The 23,634-nt window shown below is 46.5% G+C and overlaps 2 protein-coding genes across 5 annotated transcripts in view; both read left to right on the plus strand.

The window, feature by feature from the left end:
* The first annotated feature begins 157 nt into the window (after positions 1 to 157).
* On the plus strand, positions 158 to 12,909 carry ANKRD39 (ankyrin repeat domain 39). 3 transcript variants are annotated; one of them, XR_014176029.1, is made up of 4 exons: positions 158 to 339; positions 6,143 to 6,346; positions 8,527 to 8,790; positions 11,891 to 12,909. XR_014176029.1 is itself a non-coding variant. In XM_081960845.1 (3 exons), exons 1-3 carry the CDS (start codon positions 223 to 225, stop codon positions 8,674 to 8,676), a joined length of 471 nt encoding a protein of 156 aa, XP_081816971.1. In that variant the 5' UTR covers positions 159 to 222; the 3' UTR covers positions 8,677 to 10,835. The 3 variants fall into 3 exon arrangements, 1 of the variants encoding a protein (XP_081816971.1); XR_014176030.1 differs by having other exon boundaries at positions 159 to 339; positions 11,923 to 12,906; XM_081960845.1 differs by lacking the exon at positions 11,891 to 12,909 and having other exon boundaries at positions 159 to 339; positions 8,527 to 10,835.
* Positions 12,910 to 16,618: 3,709 nt separating this feature from the next.
* Positions 16,619 to 23,634, plus strand: part of ANKRD23 (ankyrin repeat domain 23) — a 28,651-nt gene continuing 21,635 nt past the window's right edge. For both annotated transcript variants that reach the window (XR_014176025.1, XM_081960818.1), the window contains exon 1: positions 16,619 to 16,674. Coding sequence is in view for 1 of the 2 variants with exons in the window: in XM_081960818.1 (XP_081816944.1) it covers positions 16,648 to 16,674 (27 nt within the window). In the remaining variant the exon portion in view is untranslated. The remainder of the gene's footprint in view (positions 16,675 to 23,634) is intronic.

Genomic DNA, 23,634 nt, shown 5'->3' on the forward strand with positions numbered 1-23,634 from the left:
GTTCTTCAAAGTGTGTGTTTGCTTTACAAGAAAAAAAAATAAGAGCAGGATTTTCTAAAGTTCATACCAGTCATCGTCTTCATTTAACGACCACATAATCCAGTTGTAGTTATAGTTCCAACATAGGCAGGGTTTCTGATTGGTGAAAGCCTGTAGCTAATTTTAAGGTTTTCTTTATTCTGAATCCCAACAAAAGGATTTTCCATATTTACTTTAAGAAAAATGGTTTGCCTAGGGATCTGGAATGCTGCATTGAGTGGAGACCTAGAAGGAGTCAAGAGACACACCCTGAGCCGTGGGAAACCTAATGAGACAGACCCTTTTGGATACACAGCTTTGGTGAGTGCATTCAAGAGCCGGTAGGACAATACAGTGATAGCAGAGGCAAAAGAAAATTGGATATACTACCATGTTGTTGTTGTTACAAAGTCGTGTCTGACCCATCGCAACCCCATGGTCAAAGTTCCTCCAGGCCTTCCTGTCCTCTGCCATCCTCCGGAGTCCATTTAAGCTCACACCGACTGTTTTGATGACCCCATCCAGCCATCTCCTTCTCTGTCGCCCCTTTCTTCTTTTGCCCTAAATCGTTCCCAGCATGAGGCTCTTCTCCAGGGAGTCCTCCTTCCTTCTCATTAGGTGGCCAAAGTATTTGAGTTTCCTCTTCAGGATCTGGCCTTCTAAAGAGCAGTCAGGGTTGATCTCCTCTAGGACTGACCGGTTGGATGGCCTTGCAGTCCAAGGGACTCACAGGAGTCTTCTCCAGCACCAGAGTTCAAAGGCCTCCGTTCTTTGGCGTTCAGCCTTCCTTATGGTCCAACCTTCACAGCCATCCATTGCAACTGGGAAAACCAGAGCCTTGACTATCTATTGACTGTCTCCATCACCGTTCCTATTTTTGTATTGTCGTCGTTGCGAAGTTGTGTCCAACCCATTGCGACCGCATGGACAATGTTCCTCCAGGCCTTCCTGTCGTCTATCATCCTCTGGGGTCCATTGAAGCTCACGCCGACTGCTTCAGTGACTCCATCCAGCCACCTCATTCTCTGTCGTCCCCTTCTTCTTTGCCCTCCATCTTTCCCAGCATGAGGCTCTTCCCCAGGGAGTCCTTCCTTCTCATTAGGTAGCCAAAGGATTTGATTTTCCTCTTCAGGATCTGGCCTTCTAGAGAGCAGTCAGGGTTGATCTCCTCCAGGATTGACCGTATTTTTTGGAGTATAAGACACACTTTTTACCTCCATAAAAGAGGGTGAAAATGTAGCCAAAAACGCGAGGCACAGAGGAGGCGATGGTCTGTGGCAATCCCTGCATCCTGGAACAGCTGATTGAGGGTATTCCGGGAGGCTGATCCACCCACCAATCAGCTGCTCAGGCTGAATCAGGCTGCAATAATGTGCTGAAGCTGACCTGGCTGTTCGCTATTTGCTGCAAGGATGTGTCAGAGTTTGCAGCAGCAATCACATTCAGAAAGCACACACAAGGAACTCATTCAGCAGGATTCAGTAACTTCTCTTTATATATAATATAACACATTAAGTAAATATACAATACGAAAAGCCAGTTTTCCAGCGTGGTAGTTCAGCAGTTCAGAGCAGTTTCACTTTCAGTTTTAGTTTCAGATATCAGCACAGCCTGCAGCTTTTAGTACAGAACAAGCCACGCCCAGGCTCCTTGCTGTCTCCTTCCTCGTTGCTCACACAGCAAATACTGTTGATTTCCAAACAGCTCTCAACTCTCTCACACACTGACAGGATGCTAGCTAGATAAATACCATGGATGCTGAGAGGCAGAGGCAGAATTTTTTCCCCTTATTTTCCTCCCTAAGGTGTGTCTTATACTCCGGAGCATCTCATACTCCGAAAAATACGGTATCTGTACTTAACCTGAACTTTCTGTTGCTCCATTAAGGAAGCGTCCACTTCAGAGGTAGGTTCCTACTGGTTTAGACCGGTTCGGCCGAACTGGTAGCGACCCAGGCTGGCCACGGCCCTGAGTTAGTTGCCTGGTCGCCGCAGTCGCCGCCGCCATCTTTTTTTTGAGTTCTGCGCATGCGCGGAACAATTTCCATTGAACTGTGCATGCACCCACAGCGCGCATCCAGCGCCAGCGTGCAGTAATGCCCACCCCTGGTCCACTTTCTCAGCCTGAAATGAAGGGAAGATTTTTTAAAACTCCAGTGGAAAAAAATGTCTTTAACTCTTACGGTCGGAGGACAAGTGCAATATTTTTTAAAAAATATTCTAAATTGACCTTTCTGTGGAACAATTAAAACAAAAATGCGAGGTCATAATGTTAGCAGATTTGCAGCCTCTGAGGCAGAGCGCACTAACCTTTTATTAGCCAACGCATTTCTTTATATTAGCACCAAGTGCTAACTTTATTATCTGTTAAAAATAGAAAATAGTTAATTTTACCAGACACCAAGTATGTGGTAATGCTAGGCTGGAATTTGTTGCTCGTTTTAGAACTGTAATTTTAAGACTTTCTTAGACTGTTCTTAATGTCTGTATTAGTTACTGTGTTTTAAATTGTTTTGTGTCTTAATGTGTTATGACCTGCAGTTATCACAATGCACTTCCTTATATACTAAGGGGGACAGCTAATTAGCCGCCTGGTTGATTTATTAGGTACAGAACTAAGGGTGAAAAAAAAAGTGCTTTAGATATGGTATGGAAACTGAAAATGATTTATTTGTTGTTAGTTGACGTCATGTCTGACTCATCGCGATCCCATGGACAACGTACCTCCAGGCCTTCCTGTCCTCTACCATCCCCTGGAGTCCATTTAAGCTTACGCCCACTGCTTCCGTGACTCCCTCCATCCACCTCATTCTCTGCCGTCCCCTTCTTGTTTTGCCCTCCATCGTTCCCAGCATGAGGCTCTTCTCCAGGGAGTCCTTCTTTCTCATCAGGTGGCCAAAGGATTTGAGATTTCTCTTCAGGATCTGGCCTTCTAAATAGCAGTCAGGGTTGATCTCCTCTAGGACTGACCGGTTTGATCGCCTTACAGTCCAAGGGACTTGCAGGAGTCTTTTCCAGCACCAATTCAAAGACCTCCATTCTTTGGCGCTCAGCCTTCCTTATGGTCCAATCTTCACAGCCATCCATTGCAACTGGGAAAACCATAGCCTTGACTATACACACTTTTGTTGGTAGGGTGATGTTTCTGCTTTTTAGTATGCTGTCTAGATTTGCCATTGCTTTCCTCCCCAGGAACAAGCGTCTTTTAATTTCTTGGCTGCAGTCCCCATCTGCAGTGATCTTGGAGGAAAATAAAATCTGTCCCTACCGCTATTTCTTCCCCATTTATTTGCCAGGAATTGAGAGGGCCGGATGCCATGATCTTCATTTTCTTAATGTTGAGTTTCAAGCCAACTTTTGCACTCTCCTCCTTCACCTGCATCAAGAGGCTCTTTAGTTCCTCCTCACTTTCTGCCATTAGAGTGGTATCATCTGCATAGCTGAGGTTGTTGATATTTCTCCTGGCAATGTTAATTCCAACTTTATATCCTAGAACTAGACAAACGGCAAAAACTTTGGGAAAGAAACTACAAGCTGACAATGGCACCTACCTATACAAGGAAAACCTGTACAAAATGTTTTATAGATAGCACTTACCGCCGGCAATACTAGCTAAGATGTTTTAAAACGTTCCCGCCAAATGCTGGAAATGTAATCAGACACTGGTCACGTATTATCACATGTAGTGGACGTATGAAAGCAAAGAAATATTGGTCTAAAATACACACATGATTAGGAAAAATGTTAAAGCTGCAGATAGGAGAAATTAAGCTGCATCTAAGGATAAATTTCCTGACAGTGAGAACAATTAATCAGTGGAACAGCTTGCCTCCAGAAGTTGTGAATGCTCCAACATTGGGAGTCTTTAAGAAGATGTTGGATAGCCATTTGTCTGACATGGTGTAGGGTTTCCTGCCTAAGCAGGGGGTTGGACTAGAAGACCTCCAAGGTCCCTTCCAACTCTGTTATTCTATTCTATTCTAGATAGATAAGCCAGAAATATTTTTGTTAGCTATAGTACCAGAAAAATATAATAGGAATTTTTATTTAATATTGCATGCTTTGAGGGCAGCAAGAATTTCTTCCTGAAAATGATTTATAGTAGGTCTTTAAAGCAGCTACAACATCTTTGGGGCTTGCACAGATGCATGAAAAAGGATGTGGCTGTTTTAATGACTAGCAGGGAGGCATTTGTGTGATTGACATCTTCCAGATGTCTCTGAAAGCAGTGTTTCTCGACTTGACCTGTTTTAAGATGTGTGGACTTCAACTCCCAGAATTCCCCAATGGCTGGCTAGGGAATTCTGGGAGTTGAAGTCCACACATCTTGAAGCAGCTGAGGCTGCGAAACACTGCTCTAAAACATTGTCTGCTTCTCAGTCCATCCAGCCACATTCAGCATTTGGATAAATGCAGTAGTAACAGTCCTTTAAAGCATACAGCATGATATCAGGACAATAAAAACAAGAGCAAAGTATTTATTAAAATAACACCATGAATAGGTGAATGAAATAACTCAAACTTTGTCAGCCTCATACAAAGAGAACATCGTATTTTTCGGAGTATAAGATACACCGGAGTATAAGACGCACCAAGGTTTTGAAGAAGCAAATTAAAAAAAAGTTTTTGCACTCTGCAAACCTCCCAAAAACGGCCTGTTTTTCATGAAAATGGGCCCCTTTTTTCAAAAAAAGAGCATGAATAGCCTTTAGGAGACTTGTAGAGTGCTCCTGAGGGGTTGGGTGGGGGACATAAATGAGCAAAAAATAGCTTGTTTTTCATCAAAGGACATGCATAGCCTTTAGGAGGCTTATAGAGTGCTCCTGGGGGCTGAGGGGGAAAATTGAGCAAAAAGGGCCTGTTTTTTGTTCATTTCTGCCCTCCCCAGCCCCCAGGAGCACTCTGAAAGCCTCCTAAAGATTATGCACGGTCATTTTTGCAAAGGGGGTGGGGTTTCAAAGGCAAAAATGCCATATTCAGTATATAAGATGCACCCAAATTTTCAGCCTCTCTTTTGAAGGAAAAAGGTCTATCTTATACTCTGAAAAATACGGTATATAAAATGTTCTACTGTTGGCATCTAGCACCACCAAGATTGGCAAACATTTACCCACATTTGAGTCCCAGATGTTGGAAATGTAAACATGAACAGGGCTCATACTTCCACATGTGGTGGACCTGTCCGGAAGCGAGGAAATATTGGAGTAAAATAAGAATTTGATTGCAAGAAATAACAGAACTTCAAATCCAATTTAAACCAGAGATGTTTTTGCTAGGGATAATTAGAGGAACGTTTACAAAGGAAATCAATTATATCATAATTCATATACCGACAGCAGCAAGGATAGCATACGCCCAAAATTGGAAAACAGACGGCATGACCGCCGAAAACGTGATAATTAAAAAAATAATGGACTGTGTGGAAATGGTTAAATTAACCATAAATTAACTGCAAGATAAAAGGAGAAAAAGAATATTATGCCATATGGGACAAACTGTATCAGTGGTTAGAGAATAGGAATAACGAATGAAAGTAGAATATTGATATATGTAAATATTAGTTTATAGCAGGGGTCGGCAACCTTAAATCCTCAAAGAGCCATTTGGACCCGTTTCCCATAGAAAAGAAAACTCAGGGAGCCACAAAACTCTTCCCGTGCCTGACTATTTCTTGAGCGCCCACAAAGCGAGCATATGGAGTTGAATAAAACTTTGTGTTTTCTTCTAAAACTTTTCTTGGATTTATCCATGGTTGTCCTCCCGGGGTCGAAAAGCTCAATAAATCGTGTGCCAGCGGGTGTCGCACACTGGCGGTTGTGACGCATATTTTGAGCGACAGGGAGCGGCAGCAGAGGGATGAAAGAGCCACATGCTGCTCCGGAGCTGCGGGTTGCTGACCCCTGGCTTATGGGGATTATAAATGTCAGGAGGAAATTGCAAATGAAAAACGAATGGAAAGTATGCTAAGCCAAAGGGGGATATACCGATGTCTTAGGAATGGGAAGAATGGATGTTGAATTGTTTTGTAAAAACCTTATAAAAAAAAGAGAAATAACTCAAACTTTATTGACTGTCTAAACCAGAGGTGGTACTTTTTCAGAGCGCCCCCTTTTCTGTTTCCGCAGCACTATGCCAGTCGCAACGGGCATTATGACATCTGCCATTTCCTCCTGGCCCATGGAGCCTCCTGCAATGCCCGCACCCATGGCGGGGCCACCCCCCTCCATCGAGCGGCTTACTGTGGCCACACCGCAATAGCCAAGCTGCTGCTGTGCCACGGAGCTGATGCGGCTGCCACGGATGACGATGGGAAGACCAGCCTCCACAAGGTGGGTGTGCAAGCGCAGGGCAGCCCCAGCGGTCACCCTCTTCCTTAGACAGATTGTTTGGTGAAATTGTTAAACCAGCCAGTAGGTGCTGTGAAGCACTTACCTCCTTCCTTCCTTCCTTCCATCCATCCATCCATCCATCCATCCATCCATCCATCCCTCCCTCCCTCCTTCCTTCTATCCATCCATTACTGTGTCTGAAGAGAGATGTAAAGTTCAACTAAGATCAAGAATTCAGAACACCCTTCTTTCCTTCCTCCCTTCCTTCCTGCCTCCCTCCCTTCCATCTTTTCTTTCTTCCTCCCTCCCTCCCATCCTTCCTTCCTTCCCTGCCGTTCCCCCCTCCCCTCCCTCTCTCCCTTCTTCCTTCCTTCCTTCCTTCCTTCCTTCCTTCCTTCCTTCCTTCCTTCCTTCCTTCCTTCCATCCACCCATCTATCCATGGTTGCACAATGGTTAGAATGCACAAATGCAGGCAAATGCAGACTTTGCCCACCGCCAGAGGTTCGATCCTGACAGGTTGACTCAACCTTCCAGCCTTACGAGGTGGGTAAAACAAGGACCCAGATAGTTTGGGGGCAACAGGCTGACTCTGTAAACTGCTTAGAGAGGGCTGTGAAGCACTGTGAAGCAGTAGAGAAGTCTAAGGGCTATTGCTATTCCTCCTCCCTCCCTCCCTCTGCCTTGCCTCCCTTCTTCCTTCCTTCCCACCTTCCTTCCATCCATCCATCCATGATGGCACAGTGGTTAGAGTGCAGTATTGCAGGCCCACAGTCTAGAGTTCAACCCTGACAGGACTTGAGGTTGCCCCATCCTTCCATCCTTCCGAGGTTGGTAAAATGAGGACCCAGATTGTTGGGGGGGGGGGGGGGAATAAGGTGAGATTGTACAGAGAGGGCTGTAAAGCAGTATGGAACAGTATATAAGTCTCAATGCTATTGCTATCCCAGCAATAGAGAATATTGGATGAGCCAGTGAGTTTGGCTTGGGAGAGGAGATTGTCCTCTGTCCCAATGGATGAGGAAGATAGAAAGATCCTGGTGTGTTTCACAAAATGAAGGTCACAGGCTTTTGTTCCTGTCCTCCAGGCTATGCTGGAAAAAATACTCAAGCTTAATCATCTGGAGGTAGATTTACTAATAGTTTGAAGATGGGACAAAGAAGCTTCCTCTGTAAGCCTCAGCGAGTTGAGCTGGAGTCGTATCTGAACAGGTTCTTGGACTCCTAGTGGTCAACCATTGAAATAGGAGCCAGCCGTGTGCAGCAGTTGCCAAAAAAGCCAACACAGTTCTAGGCTGCATCAACAGAGGGATAGAATCAAGATCCTGTGAAGTGTTAATACAGCTTTATAATGCCTTGGTGAGGCCACACTTGGAATACTGCATTCAGTTTTGGTCGCCATGATGTAAAAAAGATGTGGAGACTCTAGAAAGAGTGCAGAGAAGAGCAACAAAGATGATTAGGGAACTGGAGGCTAAAACATAGGAAGAACGGTTGCAGGAACTGGGTATGGCTAGTTTAATGAAAAGAAGGACCAGAGGAGACATGATAGCAGTCTTCCAATATCTCAGGGGTTGCCACAAAGAAGGAGTCAAGCTATTCTCCAAGGCACCTGAGGGTAGAACAAGAAGCAATGGGTGGAAACTAATCAAGGAGAGAAGCAACTTAGAACTGAGGAGAAACTTCCTGATAGAACAATTAATCAATGGAACAACTTGCCTCCAGAAGTTGTGAATGCTCCAATACTGGAGGTTTTTAAGAAGAGATTGGATAACCATTTGTCTGAAACAGTATAGGGTTTCCTGCCTAAGCAGGGGGTTGGACTAGAAGACCTCCAAGGCCCCTTCCAACTCTATTCTATTCTAAACAGGTTTGAGATCACATCTCTAAACGTGGCAAATTTCAAGTCTTATGGACTTCCAACTCCCACAGTTCCCCAGCCAACCATGCTGGCTAGGGAATTCTGGGAGTTGAAGTCCACAAGCTTTGGGTCTCCATTCCTATCACCCAGGACTCAATATGCAGTTGAGTTTTGTTTGTCAGGCAATTCTTCCCTTCCTTCCTTCTCTTCCATCATCTTCCCCACCACTAAACCACCTCCGTTGCTCAGTTGCCCAAGGGGACAGGCCATGGGATGGGTCTTCTCTTGCTCCACTGTGATGTTTCTACTCTCTTTCTCCAGGCAGCAGAGAATGGGCACCAGGAAATCTGTGAGCTCATCTTGGAGCAGCACCCTCAGCTGAGGCATATGCAGGACAACAGCCATAAATGCGCTGTCGACTTGGTTCCTGCCAAGAATGAAGACCTGCAGAGGAAACTTTTCGATCCGTGATTTGTTCCATGAAAAAGCAGCCTGTTCCTTAAGCCAAATATCCGTGTTGTGTCTTCTCTTCTGAAGCTAGAAAGAAGCAGCTGAACTGAATTCAGTTTCTAACTTTATCTAAAGGTAAAGGATCCCATTGCACATATGTGCTAGTCATTCCCGACTCTAGGGGGCGGTGCTCATCTCCGTTTCAAACCTGAAGAGCCAGCGCTGTCCGAAGATGTCTCCATGGTCATGTGGCTGGCATGACTAAACGCCGAAGGCGCATGGAACGCTGTGACCTCCCCACCAAAGGTGGTTCCTATTTTTCTACTTGCATTTTTTACATGTTTTCGATCACCGAACCGGTTGTTAAACTGGTAGGATCCCACCACTGGCTTAATGGTTCTTTTCAAGCAGCCTCCATGTTTCCAGTCTCTTTCTCCCCACTTGGAACTGAACCCAGAAGGGCATTTCTTCCAACACATATGTGTCTTATTTTCCAGGCCCTGATCTTTGTGTTTCCTTCAACTACTCTGACATGCTGCCCAGGGCACAGTCTTAATTTTAATATCATCTTAACTGGACTCTTTCTTTTTTTAGCCTTCAATCTCTGTGTGTGTGTGTTTTTAATGGCATTGTGCTCAAACAATGTGCTAGATAGGGAAAGATATTCTTATGTAACTTTATTTATTGGCCCCATTTTTGACCAATGATAGTAGCCTTCAAATTCTCACTTAGTAAGAGATGTAGCAGGCAAGAGATTTTTTTCTATGACTTTTAATCTATGAGCTGGAAAAAAGGAGTTACCAGGTGCCAAAAAATTAAAACCCAAACGGAGAAAAGAAAGTTTTTAAAAACCACGTTGAAATGGGATGGATATAAAACAACACCTTGTAGCCTGAAATAAGCACAACTTGATCTGTGTGATCAACATCCTGTCGTTTTAGAAACTCTAACGCCTCTTCTAAAAAGATAGGTAAAGGTTCTCCTCACAGATATGTGCTAATTGTTCCCGACTCTAGGGGGCAGAGTTCATCTCTGTTTCAAAGCCAAAGAGCCAGCACTGTCCAAAGACATCTCCGTGGTCTAATGGCCAGCATGACTAAACACTAAAGGTGCACGGAACACTGCTACCTTCCTACCAAAGGTGGTTCCTATTTTTCCACTTGCATTTTTGACGTGCTTTCAAACTGCTAGGTTGACAGAATCTGGAACAAGTAATGGGAGCTCACTCCATTATGCAGCACTAGGGATTCGAACCACCACTGAGCCACCGCATCCCTCTAAAAGGATACCTGCCCTTTAAGGACGATGCTTTTAAGTTTTTTCTCCACATGCAAATTCCTGCAGATGGCATTTGTTTTGTCATCCAAACAAAAGAGCTTAATCATCTTCAAAGGCCTGACATTCTTAATTGCAGCATTCAATCAAAGCAAGAGAGAACAGGGGATGTTTTAATCGCCCCCAAACAAAATAGGACTTACTCAGTTGGATACAGGTAGAAGTTCCTCGTCGTTCTTTTTCCTAGGCTCTTTGGGAGCAGTCTTCTCACCTGGCTGCCCCAAAGGTGCTTTTTTCAGGAGGCAACCGGACTTCCTTGTTTTTTTTCTTTTGAAGACGTTTTGCTTCTCATCCAAGAAGCTTCCTCAGCTCTGCCTGGATGGTGGGGAATGGAAGGATTTATACTCCTTGCAGACAGCTGGTCATTTGCATCTATTTTGAGGGTCGTTGAAGCACAGGTTTATCTGTGTCCTAAGGGTGGTCCTCTTATATGGATATAAATCCTTCCATTCCCCACCATCTAGTCAGAGCTGAAGAAGCTTCTTGGATGAGAAGTGAAACGTCTTCAAAGAAAAAAACTGGAAGTCAAGTTGCCTCCTGATAAAGCACCTTTGGGACATCCTCCAATGGTTCTTTGTCCTCCCATCCCCATGGCTAAGGCCATTGTTCCATATCTTCTTCTCGGGAGACAGAAAACAGGACTTGCTCCCCTTCGGGGGGGGGAGGGGGGGCTCCTTGTTAGTTTCTGATCTCGGTGGTTTTCTTGCAGACGTTTTCATCACCCAAACTAGGTAACATTTTCAAAGGGGGAGAAAACCCCCAAGAAAGTCCAGTTGCTTTTTGGAAAAAGCACCTTGGGGACAACCATAACCTGAATGATTGAGAATCTGCGTAGACAATTATAATTTGGGGGGCGGGGGGGGGGAGGGAGGATTTTCCTAACAAGGTATACAACAGGAACGGCAAAAGCAGGGGGAGTGCAGGGGAGTTGCCTGCACCCATAATGCTATGTGCGCGACTCCCACGCTTTTGCCTCAACAATGGACCTATATTTCACTCTTCCCTGGCTCCAGAGGCTTTCGGGAGAACAGCCTCCCCTAGAGGCCCTCTGATTTGCCCATAGGACCGTTTTTTGCACTCCAGAGGCTTTACCTGTAGGGCCATTTTTGGCGCTCCGGAGACTTCCCTGAAGGCTCCGGAGGGCGAAAACCTGCCCTATGGACAATCCAGAAGTCACTTCCGGTTTACCCTTAGGGCCATTATTCGTGCTCCAGAGACTTCAAGAGACTTCCCTAAAGGCTCCGGAGGGCGAAAAATGGCCTTATGGACAACCCGGAAGTCACTTCCAGTTTACCGTAGGGCTGTTTTTCACCCTCTGGAGGCTTCACATGCGCGCTGAAACTGACAGGGGAACGCCTTGCATGCCCTAACAAATAAGTCCAACATCATCTTTTTTGATGAAAGACGTTAATGACCCACTTTCTTCATGAAGAGAACTGTTAACTCTCAGTAGGCCCAGAGGTGGCATCTGCTGGCTTGCCCCAGTTTAGGCGAACTGGTAGTGACAGTGATGGGAGGCTCTGCCCACCCTCCTGCCCAGACGTCATCGTGGATGCTCTGCGCATGCGCATACGTTCCCAGTTCTGAACCGGTAGCGAAGATAATAGGATTTCATGCCTCAGCAGGCCCAAATATAAGCGTCAACATGGAAAATGGCTGTCTGTCTTTGTGGGAGCAGCAATGGAGGCTGATCTTCTCTCTTTTGACAGAATTGCCTCTGGCTGTAGCCATCTTTGTGTGTCTCTCTGCTTGACCGAAAATGGGGAAAAGTCTCCCTCAAATTGAAATTGGCCCCGTCACTTTATGGATGAACCTATGTAGGGCTTTGGTGTTTGACATTTTTTAGGTTGTCTTCCTTTCCTCTCTCCCTCTCCTTTCTCTTCCCCAACCTGGCCTGTAGCCATGTTGTCTCCTGGTGGTCTCTCTTCCCAGGACTCCCCGCCTTCAGGCCTGCTTTGGGTTTTTTGAGACAAGCCAAGGCTCTTACTTCCTGTAGCTGAATTCAGGAGTGCACATGCCCAGGCGGTGCCAGAAGCCTCCCAAAATAAGTCAACATATGCCCCCATTTGGCTTTGCCTCCATTCATCAGCCCATGCGATGGGGCTGCCAGTTGGAAAGCGAAGGAGGGCCCGATGTTTAGCCATTGGCATCTCTCACCTCGGAGAGCGACAGGCGAACTCCCACCTCCTTCTTGGGGCAGGTATGGCACTCTGGTTCCCGCAGTGGGATACGTCACCAACCAGGGGGCACCTGGGACTTACGGCTAAGGGCCTTGGAAAAGGGAGGCCTTCTCCTTTTGCGCCTCTCTTCCCAAATCTCACCGTTGGAAGAAGCCCTGCTGGAGTTCAGTAGCCTTGCTTTCGAAACAGGGTACCTGCTGTCCTTGAAAGCCAAGCGGGGAGCCTTGTTTTGAGTGGGAAGAGAAGGAGGGCAATGCCATAAGAGCGCGGGAGGATAGAATGTCAGCCTTGGGAGTCTATTTCTATCTGTAGCTGTAACACGAACTCCGGCACAGTGACACACAGTCCTGACTTTGGCATTGCCGTAATCCTTCGGGCCATTTTTCTCATCGGGCAGGCACGCCAACGGCAGCCAAAGGAGCCTCTGGAGTTGGGGGAAACAGGAGGGATCCTGGCTAGATTCCCACTCAATGTTATAAACACGACTGCCCAATTGCATAACCATGATAAGCCATAGCTTGTTGTAGCGGAATCGGAAATCTTCTCCGAAAGTTTGCTCCAAAAGTTAAGATTTCTTTCAGGAACAAATTATCAGGAATAAACTCTGGATTAAATGTCAAGCCAACAGATCTTTCTGTGCATTAATCCCCAACTCTCCCTGGCTTCTCTGGGGAGGTGACTATTACACGATGCAGTTCACACAACATGCTTCCTGAGTGTCTTAGAGGGGCCAAAGATTTACGTTTATCGTTTCCTTTGATTAGGACAGGGGTGTCCAAACTTGGGAACTTTAAGACTTGTGGACTTCAACTCCCAGAATTCCCCAGCCAGCTATGCTGGCTGGGGAATTCTGGGAGTTGAAGTCCACAAGTCTTAAAGTTCCCAAGTTTGGACACCCCTGGATTAGGATATCACGTGAGTGTGTTGGGCAAAACCAGCCTTAGGTTAGTTCATAAGTTCAGTCCATGTTGAAAACAGTGGTGAAATTCAATTATTTTTACTACCAGTTCTGTGGGCATGGCTTGGTGGGCGTGGCAGGGGAAGGATACTGCAAAATCCCCATTCCCACCCCACTCGGGGGCCAGCCAGAGGTGGTATTTGCTGGTTCTCCGAACTACTCAAAATTTCTGCTACCGGTTCTCCAGAACCTAGTTCAAACCTAGAAAAAGGGCTTAATTCAGTTATTGGGCTAAGAGTGTTGTGTGAATGCAGCCATCCAGTTCTTGAAACTTGAAACTTGAAGCCTTGTATGACTCAGATATCCGTGTTCAAGGAATTCACATTTCCCTTGGCGATTCATTACATCATGCCTAGTCATCGGCACCCAGCAGAAACCTTGATGATGTCATAACCACATCATGATGTCATTCTACACCTGCTCCACTTTCTGATGGGGTGACATCATTTGATTCCCATTGGGCACCCACCTTAGGGGAATAGCAAAAGCACTTAGACTTATATACCCCTTCACAGTGCTTTACAGGTCTTGCTAAGCGGTTTACAGAGTCGGCCTCTTGCCCCCAACAATCTGGGTCCTCATTTTACCAAAGGATGCAAAGCTCAGTCAACATTGGTCAGGATCAAACTGCTGGCAGTTGGCAGAAATATTGCATTATAACCATTGAGAGGGAGGGAAGGAAAGGAAAGGGAAGGGAAGGAAGGAAGATAGATACCAATGGCACTTGAACCTATATAACGCTTCACAATGCTTGACAGCCCTCTCTAAGCGGTTTACAGAGTCAGTCTCTTGCCCCCAACAATCTGGGCCCTCGTTTTACCGACCTTGGAAGGATGGAAGGCTGAGTCAGTCAGGATTGAACTGCTATCAGTGGGCAGAGGGAGGGAAGGAAGGAAGGAAGGAAGGAAAGAAAGAAAGAGAAAGAAAGAAAGAAAGAAAGGACAATAGCCATAGCACTTAGACTTATATACCACTTCATGGTGCTTTCCAGCCCTCTCTAAGCAGTTTCCAGAGTCAGCCTCTTGCCCCCAACAATCTGGGTCCTCGTTTTACCGATCTTGGAAGGATGAGTCAACCTTGAGCTTGTCAGGATCAAACTCCTGGAAGTGGACAGAATCGGCCTGCAATAATGCATTCTAACCACTACGCCACCATGGTCAGTCCTTCCTTCTCTCCCTCCCTCCACACTTAGTACTAGCACTTAGACTTATATACCGCTTCACAGTGCTTTTACAGCCTTCTCTAAGCGGTTTACGGAGTCAGCCTATTGTCCCCCATCAATCTGAGTCCTCATTTTACCCACCTCAGAAGAATGGAAGGCTGAGACCACATTGAACTGGTCAGGATCAAACTCCTGGCCATGGGCAGAGTTTGCCTGCAATGCTGCATTGTAACCACTGTGCCACCATGGCCCTCCCTCCCTCCGCACTTAGCAATATATACCGCTTCACAATGCTTTCCAGCCCACTCTAAGCAGTTTACAGAGTCAACCTATTGTTGACTCTGAAGTTGTTGTTGACACAACAATCTGGATCTTCATTTAACTGACCTCAGAAGGATCGAAGGCTGAGCTGGTGAGAATCGAACTGCGATCAACGCTTCTAAAATTCCTCCCCCTAAATTGACAACTAATTCTAAGACAGAAGCTCTCCGATTGTATTCCGTGAGAAAATTATTGTCTCCTATTTAAAACCACTCTTCCCATTCTGGCCATGCAGGGAAGCCCAACAGCTGCGGTTCTTGCTCATCCTCCACCCAGTCAGCAGTGCGGAAATAATTTGACATTTTGTAAATTGGAGTTTTGTGGAAATGTATATGAAATGAGGCTTCTTGCAATTTTTCTCCCAACAAAAAAAAGCACTCGATTCTCAGTTTTGTCTTTGGAATTAAAACTCCTAAGTGACGAGAAACATTTTCCTAAAACGGGGTGAGTCACCTTTCAGGTGCATTGAATGCTCCTACATTCTCCATTACTCAGCCATAAATATACAAATTGCTGTTCGCTAAGGGTAGAAGCAGCCTATTACGACAAATACCACATTTAAATACTGACTACTAACGAGCTTGAAAAAGCTGAATTTTGATGGGGAGCTGCAGGAATCTGGAAATCCTGGGTCTTCTTAACGGGTTGGACTCCATTGTCTACCAAGGCCACTAACAAGGGACACATCATAGTCCTGAACACATGCTAGTTCGGTTCGCCCATCCTCTGCCATAACTCTGCCATAATGCAGGGAAAGCGATCTTGATTATGTGTCAGAATGGTCAAACAACTGACAACTCCAAATCTCAACCAACAAATGCTCTGTCTTACACATTGGCAACAAAAATCAGAACAACACGTGCAAGCTGGGCGGATATGACCTCGTAGACGACCCTCGCTCTGTCAAGGACCTTGGAGTACTCATCTCAAATGATCTAAGCCCCAGAGCTCACTGTAATTGCATTGCCAAAAAGGCATTAAGAGTTGTTAACCTAATTTTGCGAAGCAGTTTCTCCTGTAACATTATACTGCAAACCAAAGCATACAAACCCTTTGCCAGACCGAATCCTCGAATACAGCTCGTCTGCCTGGAATCCACACTGTATATCGGGCATTAATGCAATTGAGAGAGTCCAGAGTTATTTCACAAGAAGAGTCCTCCACTCCTCGGCTCACAACAGAATCCCTTATGCCACCAGGCACAAATGTTTGGGCTTGGACAACATGGAACTACGCCACCTACGGTCTGATCTAAGTGTAGTACACAAAATTGTCTGCTACATCCTACCTGTCAATGATTCCTTCAGCTTCAACCTCAATTATACACGGGCAAACAATCAATACAAACTTAAGGTAAACCGCTCCAAACTCGATTGCAGAAAATACGACTTCAGCCACAGAGTGGTCAACGCCTGGAATGCTCTACCTGACTCCCTTGTTACATCCTCAAACCCCCATAACTTCAACCTTAAACTGTCTAGCGTGGACCTCACCCCTTTCCTAAGAGGTCCGTAAAGGGGGCATGCATAAGCGCACCAGCGTTCCTACCGTCCCTGTCCTACTCTCCCCATTTATTTGTACTCGTTTCCTTTGTCCATGTCCATGGATATACTTATACCTGTTATCTCGTACATGTTTGACAAACGAAATAAATAAATAAAATGTTCCATGATGAATGGCTTTTCTGGAAGGGCTTCAGCCATTAATCTCGGGCTGATCGGAAAAGCCAATCAGGTTTCATCAAAAGCTTGGCAGGCTCAACAGCTGAAATGTTGAGTTAATGGCCTGTTCTCTCACTCCCCTGCCTCCTCCACTCCCCATCCCTCTGGATATGGGCACCCACTAGAAGCATTTAATGAAGTTATTTTAGCGGGTGTTACATGGCACTCCAGCAATCCAGTTGCTGGGCCCAAGTGGGTGCCGGAAGAGTTTTGGATAGCAGCCGAAATCCACCCTTTCCCAGGACAGAATAAATGCAGCTGTCCAGGCAAGTCACTGGAGAGAGAGAGAGCATTGCGACTCTGGAAGGGGGGACCATGGAGATACTCAGCATACAGCAGTTGGTAAGACCGAGAAGAAATGGGTTGGGGATTGAGGGGGGACGGCTGCAAATAATGAACTGTATGATGAGACATTGAGGGAATTGGGCATGCCTAGGCTAAGGAAGAGAAGGATTAGGGGGTGACCGGATAGCTGCCTTCCCAGCGCTTGAAGGGCCGTCACCGGGAAGAAGGGGGTCAGCCTATTCTCCAAAGCACTTGAGGGCAGGACGAGAAGCGATGGGTGGAGAGACCCAACCTAGAACTTGAGAAATTTCCTGACAGTGAGAACAATAAATCAGTGGAACAGAAGTTGCCTTCAGAGGATGTGGGTGCTTCATCACTGGAGTTCTTCGGGAAAAGATTGGATAACCATTTGTCTGAAGCGGTCTAGGGTTTCCTGCCTAAGCAGGGGGTTGGAATAGATGACCTCCAAGGTCCCTTCCAACTCTGTTGTTCTGTTCTAGTCTATTCTATTCATTCCAATATTCTATGCTATTCTATTCTACTCTATATATATTTTGAAAACTCAAATAATAATTCTGGGAATAAGAAGAGCCATCCATCTCTTTTCCCAGATGTCCCAGCCATTTGTCCAAGATTCAATAAAGTCTCCTGCCACGGACAGGGGTTGGACTGGAAGGCCTCCAAGATCCTTTCCAACCCTATTCTTCTAATCCCAGAACAAAGCAAGTCCTTTTGAGTTTGCTTTGAGCAAGGAAAGCAGGGTGGAAGGGTGGCCCACTTGTAGATCTAGTCATAAAGCTGTTATGAAGGGAGGATGCAGAGAACTCTGGGATGGAGACATACATCCCCCAGGTCAAACTCGGTAGAAATTCTATCATCCAGGTCATGGTAGTCCTGAAGGTGCTTTTTCAGGAGGCAAATGGACTTTCTTGTTTTTTTCTTTGAAGACATTTTGCTTCTCATCCAAGAAGCTTCTTCAACTCTGACTGGATGGTGGGGAATGGAAGGATTTATTCTCCTTGCAGACAGCTGGTCGTTTGCATCCTTTTAGAGGGTCCTTGAGGCCACTTGGAGGTTATTCTGTGTCCTCAGGGTCACCTGAGTGGTACAAATGGTTCCTGTAGTCTGCAATTTTCCCTCTGGAAATCCATTCCTACTCCCACACCGTTCAGAGGGTCTTCATCCCAAATTGTATGGCTAAAAGTCTGTAGAGATTCTCAGTCCTCCAGGCCCTGGTTGTGCAAAGGTGCTTTTTCAGGAGGCAACTGGACTTTCTTGTTTCTCTTTAAAGACGTTTCGCTTCTCATCCAAGAAGCTTCTTCAGCTCTGACAGGATAGTGGGGAATGGAAGGATTTATATCCATATAAGAGGAGGACCTTGAGGACACAGATAAACCTCCAAGTGCTTCAACATCCCTCTAAAAGGAGGCAAATGTCCAGCTGTCTGCAAGGAATATAAATCCTTCCATTCCTCACTATCCAGTCAGAGCTGAAGAAGCTTCTTGGAAGAGAAGTGAAACACCCTCAGAAGAAGAAAAAAACAAGGAAGTCCAGTTGCCTCCTGAAAAAAGCACCCGTGGGATCCTCCAGATCAGTTAAAACTTCTGATGCCTGTTTTTGCAACCCATCCATAGGAATTTGATTAATTCAAACTCTGATTCCAGCATCTCCCCCGGCCCCTCAGTGAAAGTGATATGTGAAACCAGCTTGGTTCGGTTCCATGTATTGTATGAACCCAGAAAATGGGTTAATGAGAAATACATTATGGGAATGCAGGCAGACTCTACTCAAATTTCATTTTTGTTTTCAAGCACAGATCTTTTTTCTTTTTAACGAGATTGCTTCTCACTCACATAGAAGCCTCTGTGTTTCTCTCCCTGTGCCAATTTGGCTGATGCGTGCATGCGCTAAATTCTTGCATAGTGAGGCAAAGCTAACGCGCATGATGAATGTACCAGAAAACTGGGTCATTTCAGTAACCGGAGCAAATCTCAGCCTTGGGCCAGGAAGGGAGCAGAATTGCTCACCAAAACTTAAAAGGCTTTTCGTCAAAGGGGAAATTAAGAATAAAACCACAAATACACAGTGCTGTGTAAGCCATCCACATTCAGGCTTGTGAACGTGGCACACTTGTGAAAACGTACGGATTGAAATCCAGAATCCTTTTTAAACCTTTCTGTTGAATCTCTCAGGGTCTTCTTCTTAGGCAGGGGGTAGGAGTAGATAACCTGCAAGGTCCCTTCCAACTCTGTTAATCTGTTCCTGGGCCTTAACAATGGACACCTCTCTGGGAGTCTGCATAAAACGTGGGGTATTTTAACTTACGCTGTGATGGATCCATTTTCTAGCTGGTAATGAATCATATTTTTTTGCCAGTAGCAAGTGACGAATACCGTGATGAATAATTTATATGAAATGGTTGAGCAAAATGTCATCCTGTATTCATCACCAGTTCTGCGTGCCTTCTCAAACTTTTGGCGAAGATCAATATTGTAATAGATTAGAATCCAAAGCTTTGGATTGTCTGAATCCATCTCCCCCAAATGAGAGACCTGAGTTTGTGCAACTGTAAACTAGGCTCCCATAGGATGGTGGCTTGCAGTCCAGTGTCTGTGAGAACATGGTCTATGGACTCAGACTAGGGGTGTCAAACTCGATTGCATTGAGGGCTGCATCAGGGTTGGGTTTGACCACAGGGGGCTGGGGTGGGTGTGGCCAGGTTGGGCGTGGCTAGCATGATGGCAGTCACCTTGGGGGTGCCCTTGGTGGCCTGAGCGCTGTGCCCAGAGATGGGTTCCTGCCTATTCGGTCCGGTTCGGTGGAGACGTGACCGTATCACTTCTATGATCAGCAGGGCCACCTTGATTTTCCGTTCTGCACATGCACAGACCAATCTTCATTTTAAAAATGTCATTTTTATTCATTTTTTAATGTTGCGGGCATCTGCAGGTTGTTTTAAAATTTAAATGAACCTACGCCGTGCAGAGTGCACAAATGTTTTTACTACCGAACCGGTAATAATGGCAGCCAGGACCCACTCCTGGCTTTGCCAGCGAAAATGGGCTCCCACGCTGCATTTTCGGCTGCAGCTGCCTCCTGCAACCCTCTGTCAGTGAAAAAGAGCATGGTGGGGGGGGTCCCACACGTGGCCCTCGCAAGCTCCATTTTCACTGTTTCCAGGGTAGCCCTGCAGACCAGATCTAAGCACCTTGCAGGCCGGATTCGGGGCCTTGAGTTTGACACCCCTGACTCAGATGTGTGAAACCGCCAAAATACTGGTTGTTTGTTGGCTTGGACACGCTCTGTGAATAGCAATGTTCTCGTTATCCTGGATTTGGGGTTTCCCGTGTCGCTGTGAGCCCATCCTCCATGTCCAATCTGCATTTTCTCTCTGCATCCCAGGGTTGAATGTTCTCTGCATAGAAATATGGGCTATGTAAGTTGAATCAATCATTTGAAAGAAGGCTTCCTAGCTGGGGTTTGTGGTGCCTGGGGGCAAATGCCTGAAGAACTGTGAGCTGCAGATGATGTGAATCAACTAGGTTTCCATTCCCAGGAGCAGAAGTTTTTATCTGCTTGCGCAATGCGTGATGTTCTTTTTAAAACCAAACTCACAGCCATCGTCTTCCAGCTGTTGGACACTTTCCAGTTCTGCCTTGTTCTCTAAATGGCCTAATGTGATTAGATCAGAGTGAAATAGGAGGAAGTTGTTTCTGCTTCAGCACATTAGAAGAAGTCCGTCTAAGTCAACACATGGGTGAACCAGGCCATCTGCTTGGAAAGCCTATGCTCGTAGTCCTCAGTGAGGTGCTTCTACTGAGCCTCCTTCTTGATCAGATCCAATTTGAACTGAGCTCTTTTATCAACTCTTTCTCGTGGTGGCTGCTTAGCTCCAACAACTGCTTTCTGTTGGGGTCCTAAGGAACCCAGGCGGGCAGGCGAGGAGCGGCTGGGAGGGGAGGGGCAAGTAGAAGCCATTGAGTGAGCCACACCCACCCAGTCACATGACCACCTAGCCACGCCCATCCCAACCGGTCATTAGGCAGATCATATTAGTGGTCAGCGGGATTTAACATCATGAATTTAGTGGTCCCTGAGGTCCGAAAGGTTGGTGACTGCTGAGCTAGAGCAGAGGTCTCCAACCTTAGCAACTTTTAAGAATTGTGGACTTCAACTTCAGCCAGCTGAGGGATTCTGGGAGTTGAAGTCCACAATTCTTAAAGTTGCTAAGGTTGGAGAGCCCTGTGTTTGAGCATGGCTGTTGTTTCTTCAGTTAGGTGGCCTTCACAACTCCCCAGAAAATCTTCTGAACGCTTCATGGGTGCTAATGGAGGAGAGAAGTTCTCCAAGAAACATCAACAAATCCATTCCTGGTCTTAAGATAGCAAGGGGTGTCTTATTTTGGTGGTTGCATCATGCCTAAAACCCTCTTGCCTTCTTACGAAAATCATTCCAGATCCCTAGGAATCTGTTAGCCTAAGAAGGAAGGAAGCAGAGAAGAAGGTTGACTCTCTTGTGGTGCCTGGAATTCCCCAGGAGAGCAATGGAGACATTCCGTGGCTTCTTGGCCCGAGAAGGTGGGAATGCCAAGATGGGATTGTGTTTCTGTAGCACTGAGGTCCAGGATTCCTGTGCCCTGAGCGATGGGATGCTTCAGGTGGTTCATTTCAGAAGACCTTTCCAGGGAGAAGTTCCTGGGTCCCCAAGCGGTCCCTAAAAAGGCCCTTCCCCAGTTGTGTTCCTTAATAAGACCATCAATGATCGGTTGGTTATCTTACATGCTTTGGTTCACCAGACATAAAGCAAGCAGATTGGCTGGTTTTCCACTTAACTTAACCCAGTTACTGAAGAAGCTCATTTCCTGGGTTTGGCCGGTATAGATGAACAGAATTGGAAGGGACCTGGTAGATCATCTAGTTCAACCCCCCCCCCCCCCCAAGCAGGAGACCCTACACCCATAATGGCAAACCTATGGCACGCAGCGCCTTCTCTGTGGGCATGCGGCCCTCGCCCCAGTTCAACTCCCCTGTGCATGCGCGTGCACTTCCCGCCACCCAGCTGGTCTTTGGGTCTCTGCCACGCATGCACCGGGGAGGTGCGGAATGGAGGGTCCCACACGCATGCATGCACAGGGCACGTGTATGTGCACATTGTATTTGCGGTGTTTCGGCACTTGGTCTAGAAAATGAAAAGCCATCACTGCCCTACACCAATTCTGACAAATGGCAGTCTAGTCTCTTCTTGAAAGCCTCCAGGGATGAAGCTCCCACAACCTCTGAAGTCATTCCATTGAATATAGACCTTGGAAGTCATCTAGTGCAACCCTCTGCCCAAGCAAGAGACCTACACCATTCCTGAGAGATGGCAGTCCAGTCTCTTCTTGAAAGCCTCCAGGGATGAAACTCCCACAACTTCCGAAGGCAACTTCTGTTCCGCTGGTTGATTTTTCTCAGTGTCAGAAAATTCCTCCTTATTTCCAGGTTGAATCTCCTTGTTCAGTTTCCATCCATTATTCCTTGTCTGGCTTTCAGGTGCCTTGGAGAATACTTAGCTTGCCTCTCTGGGGCAGCCCCTCAAATATTGGAAGATGTCTCATGTCTCCCCTGGTCCTTCTCCTCCCTAGACCAGCCATGCCCAATTCCTGCAACCATACAGTGGATTATAAACCAACCAAGATGGCTGGTTTCTCCAACAGGTTAAACCGCTGCTTCCCAATCTTGGCAAAGTTCCAGATGCGTGGACTTCAACTCCAGAATGGGGAATTCTGGGAGTCGAAGTCCACGCATCTGAAAGTTGCCAAGTTTGAAAAAGAGTCGGTTAAGCCCTGAAGGGCTGGCCAACTATCCTTCCCCAAACTGAGTCCCGGGTACAAATTCAGCTGCTGAGTGGCTTCGGGGGGTTGTGTGAATGCAGCTTGTATCGTGTCTCATGAACTTCGAAGGCTCTGTAAGGGAGAGAGAGAGAGGGGCGGAGGGCTTTGTCGGAGGGGCCCTATAGGGGTCTTCATCCATCAGGAAGCCCCCTTGTTGCTCTACTGGACCCTGGGCAGAGTTTGTACTAGGTGAGCTGCTAGGAAGGCCCCAGGCAACAGAGGGGATTTGGGACCCGCTCTGCCTCTGGCGCCTGCCTGTCTCGGCCTGCCCTTCGGCTACCCCGACTGGAAATGTGACCGGATACTGACACCACCTCATGTTTTTGTAGAGTTCACATCCCAAAGCCTGCCTATAAATAGAAGTTGCTTCGTCTGGGGGCAGGAGGAATGGTGGCATGGGTGGCATGTCAGAGCTGGAGCTGGCACCCTTCTCCCAGTGAGGGAGGGCACCACTTCAAAGGGTTGGCCCTCGGCAGAAGCCAAATTGCCTTGGTCAATTTGGGCCCTCGAGACAAGATGGGTGAAGGGAAGGAGAAGAAAGAGGGCTCAGGGAAGATCAACTGGCCTTCAGAAGTGGGAGCTTCATCCTGCATGGGTCTCCTGCTTGGGTGGTGGGGGAGTTGGACTAGATGACCTCTAAGGTCCCTTCCAACTCTGTTATTCTATATTCAATGTAATGACTTGCCTTCAGAGGTTGTGGGAGCTTCATCCCTGGAAGCTTTCAAGTAGAGACTGGACTGCCATCTGTCAGAAATGGTGTAGGGTCTCCTGCTTGGGTGGGGGTTGGACTAGATGACCTACAAGGTCCCTTCCAACTGTTATTCTGTTATACTGGTCCCAAGTCCCTTCCAACTCTATGAATCTGTTATAGCTAGCCTTTGGAAGTTGTGGGAGCTTCATCACTTGAGATTTTCAAGAAGAGACTGGATTGCCATCTGTCAGAAATGGTGTAGGGTCTCCTGCTTGGGCGGGGGTTGGACTAGATGACCTACAAGGACCCTTCCAACTCTGTTAATCAGTATCTGTACCTATGGCATTCCATCATCTGCCCTAAAAACCAGAAATCCAATGGAGAGTTGGTTTTTCATAAGATCCTCCCCAGCTTCAGAATGGAAGGACCAAATTATTATTCAGTGCAGGAATCC

Source organism: Natrix helvetica (genome assembly GCF_964273705.1).
Source record: "Natrix helvetica genome assembly, chromosome: 8".
Classification (NCBI taxonomy): domain Eukaryota; kingdom Metazoa; phylum Chordata; class Lepidosauria; order Squamata; family Natricidae; genus Natrix; species Natrix helvetica.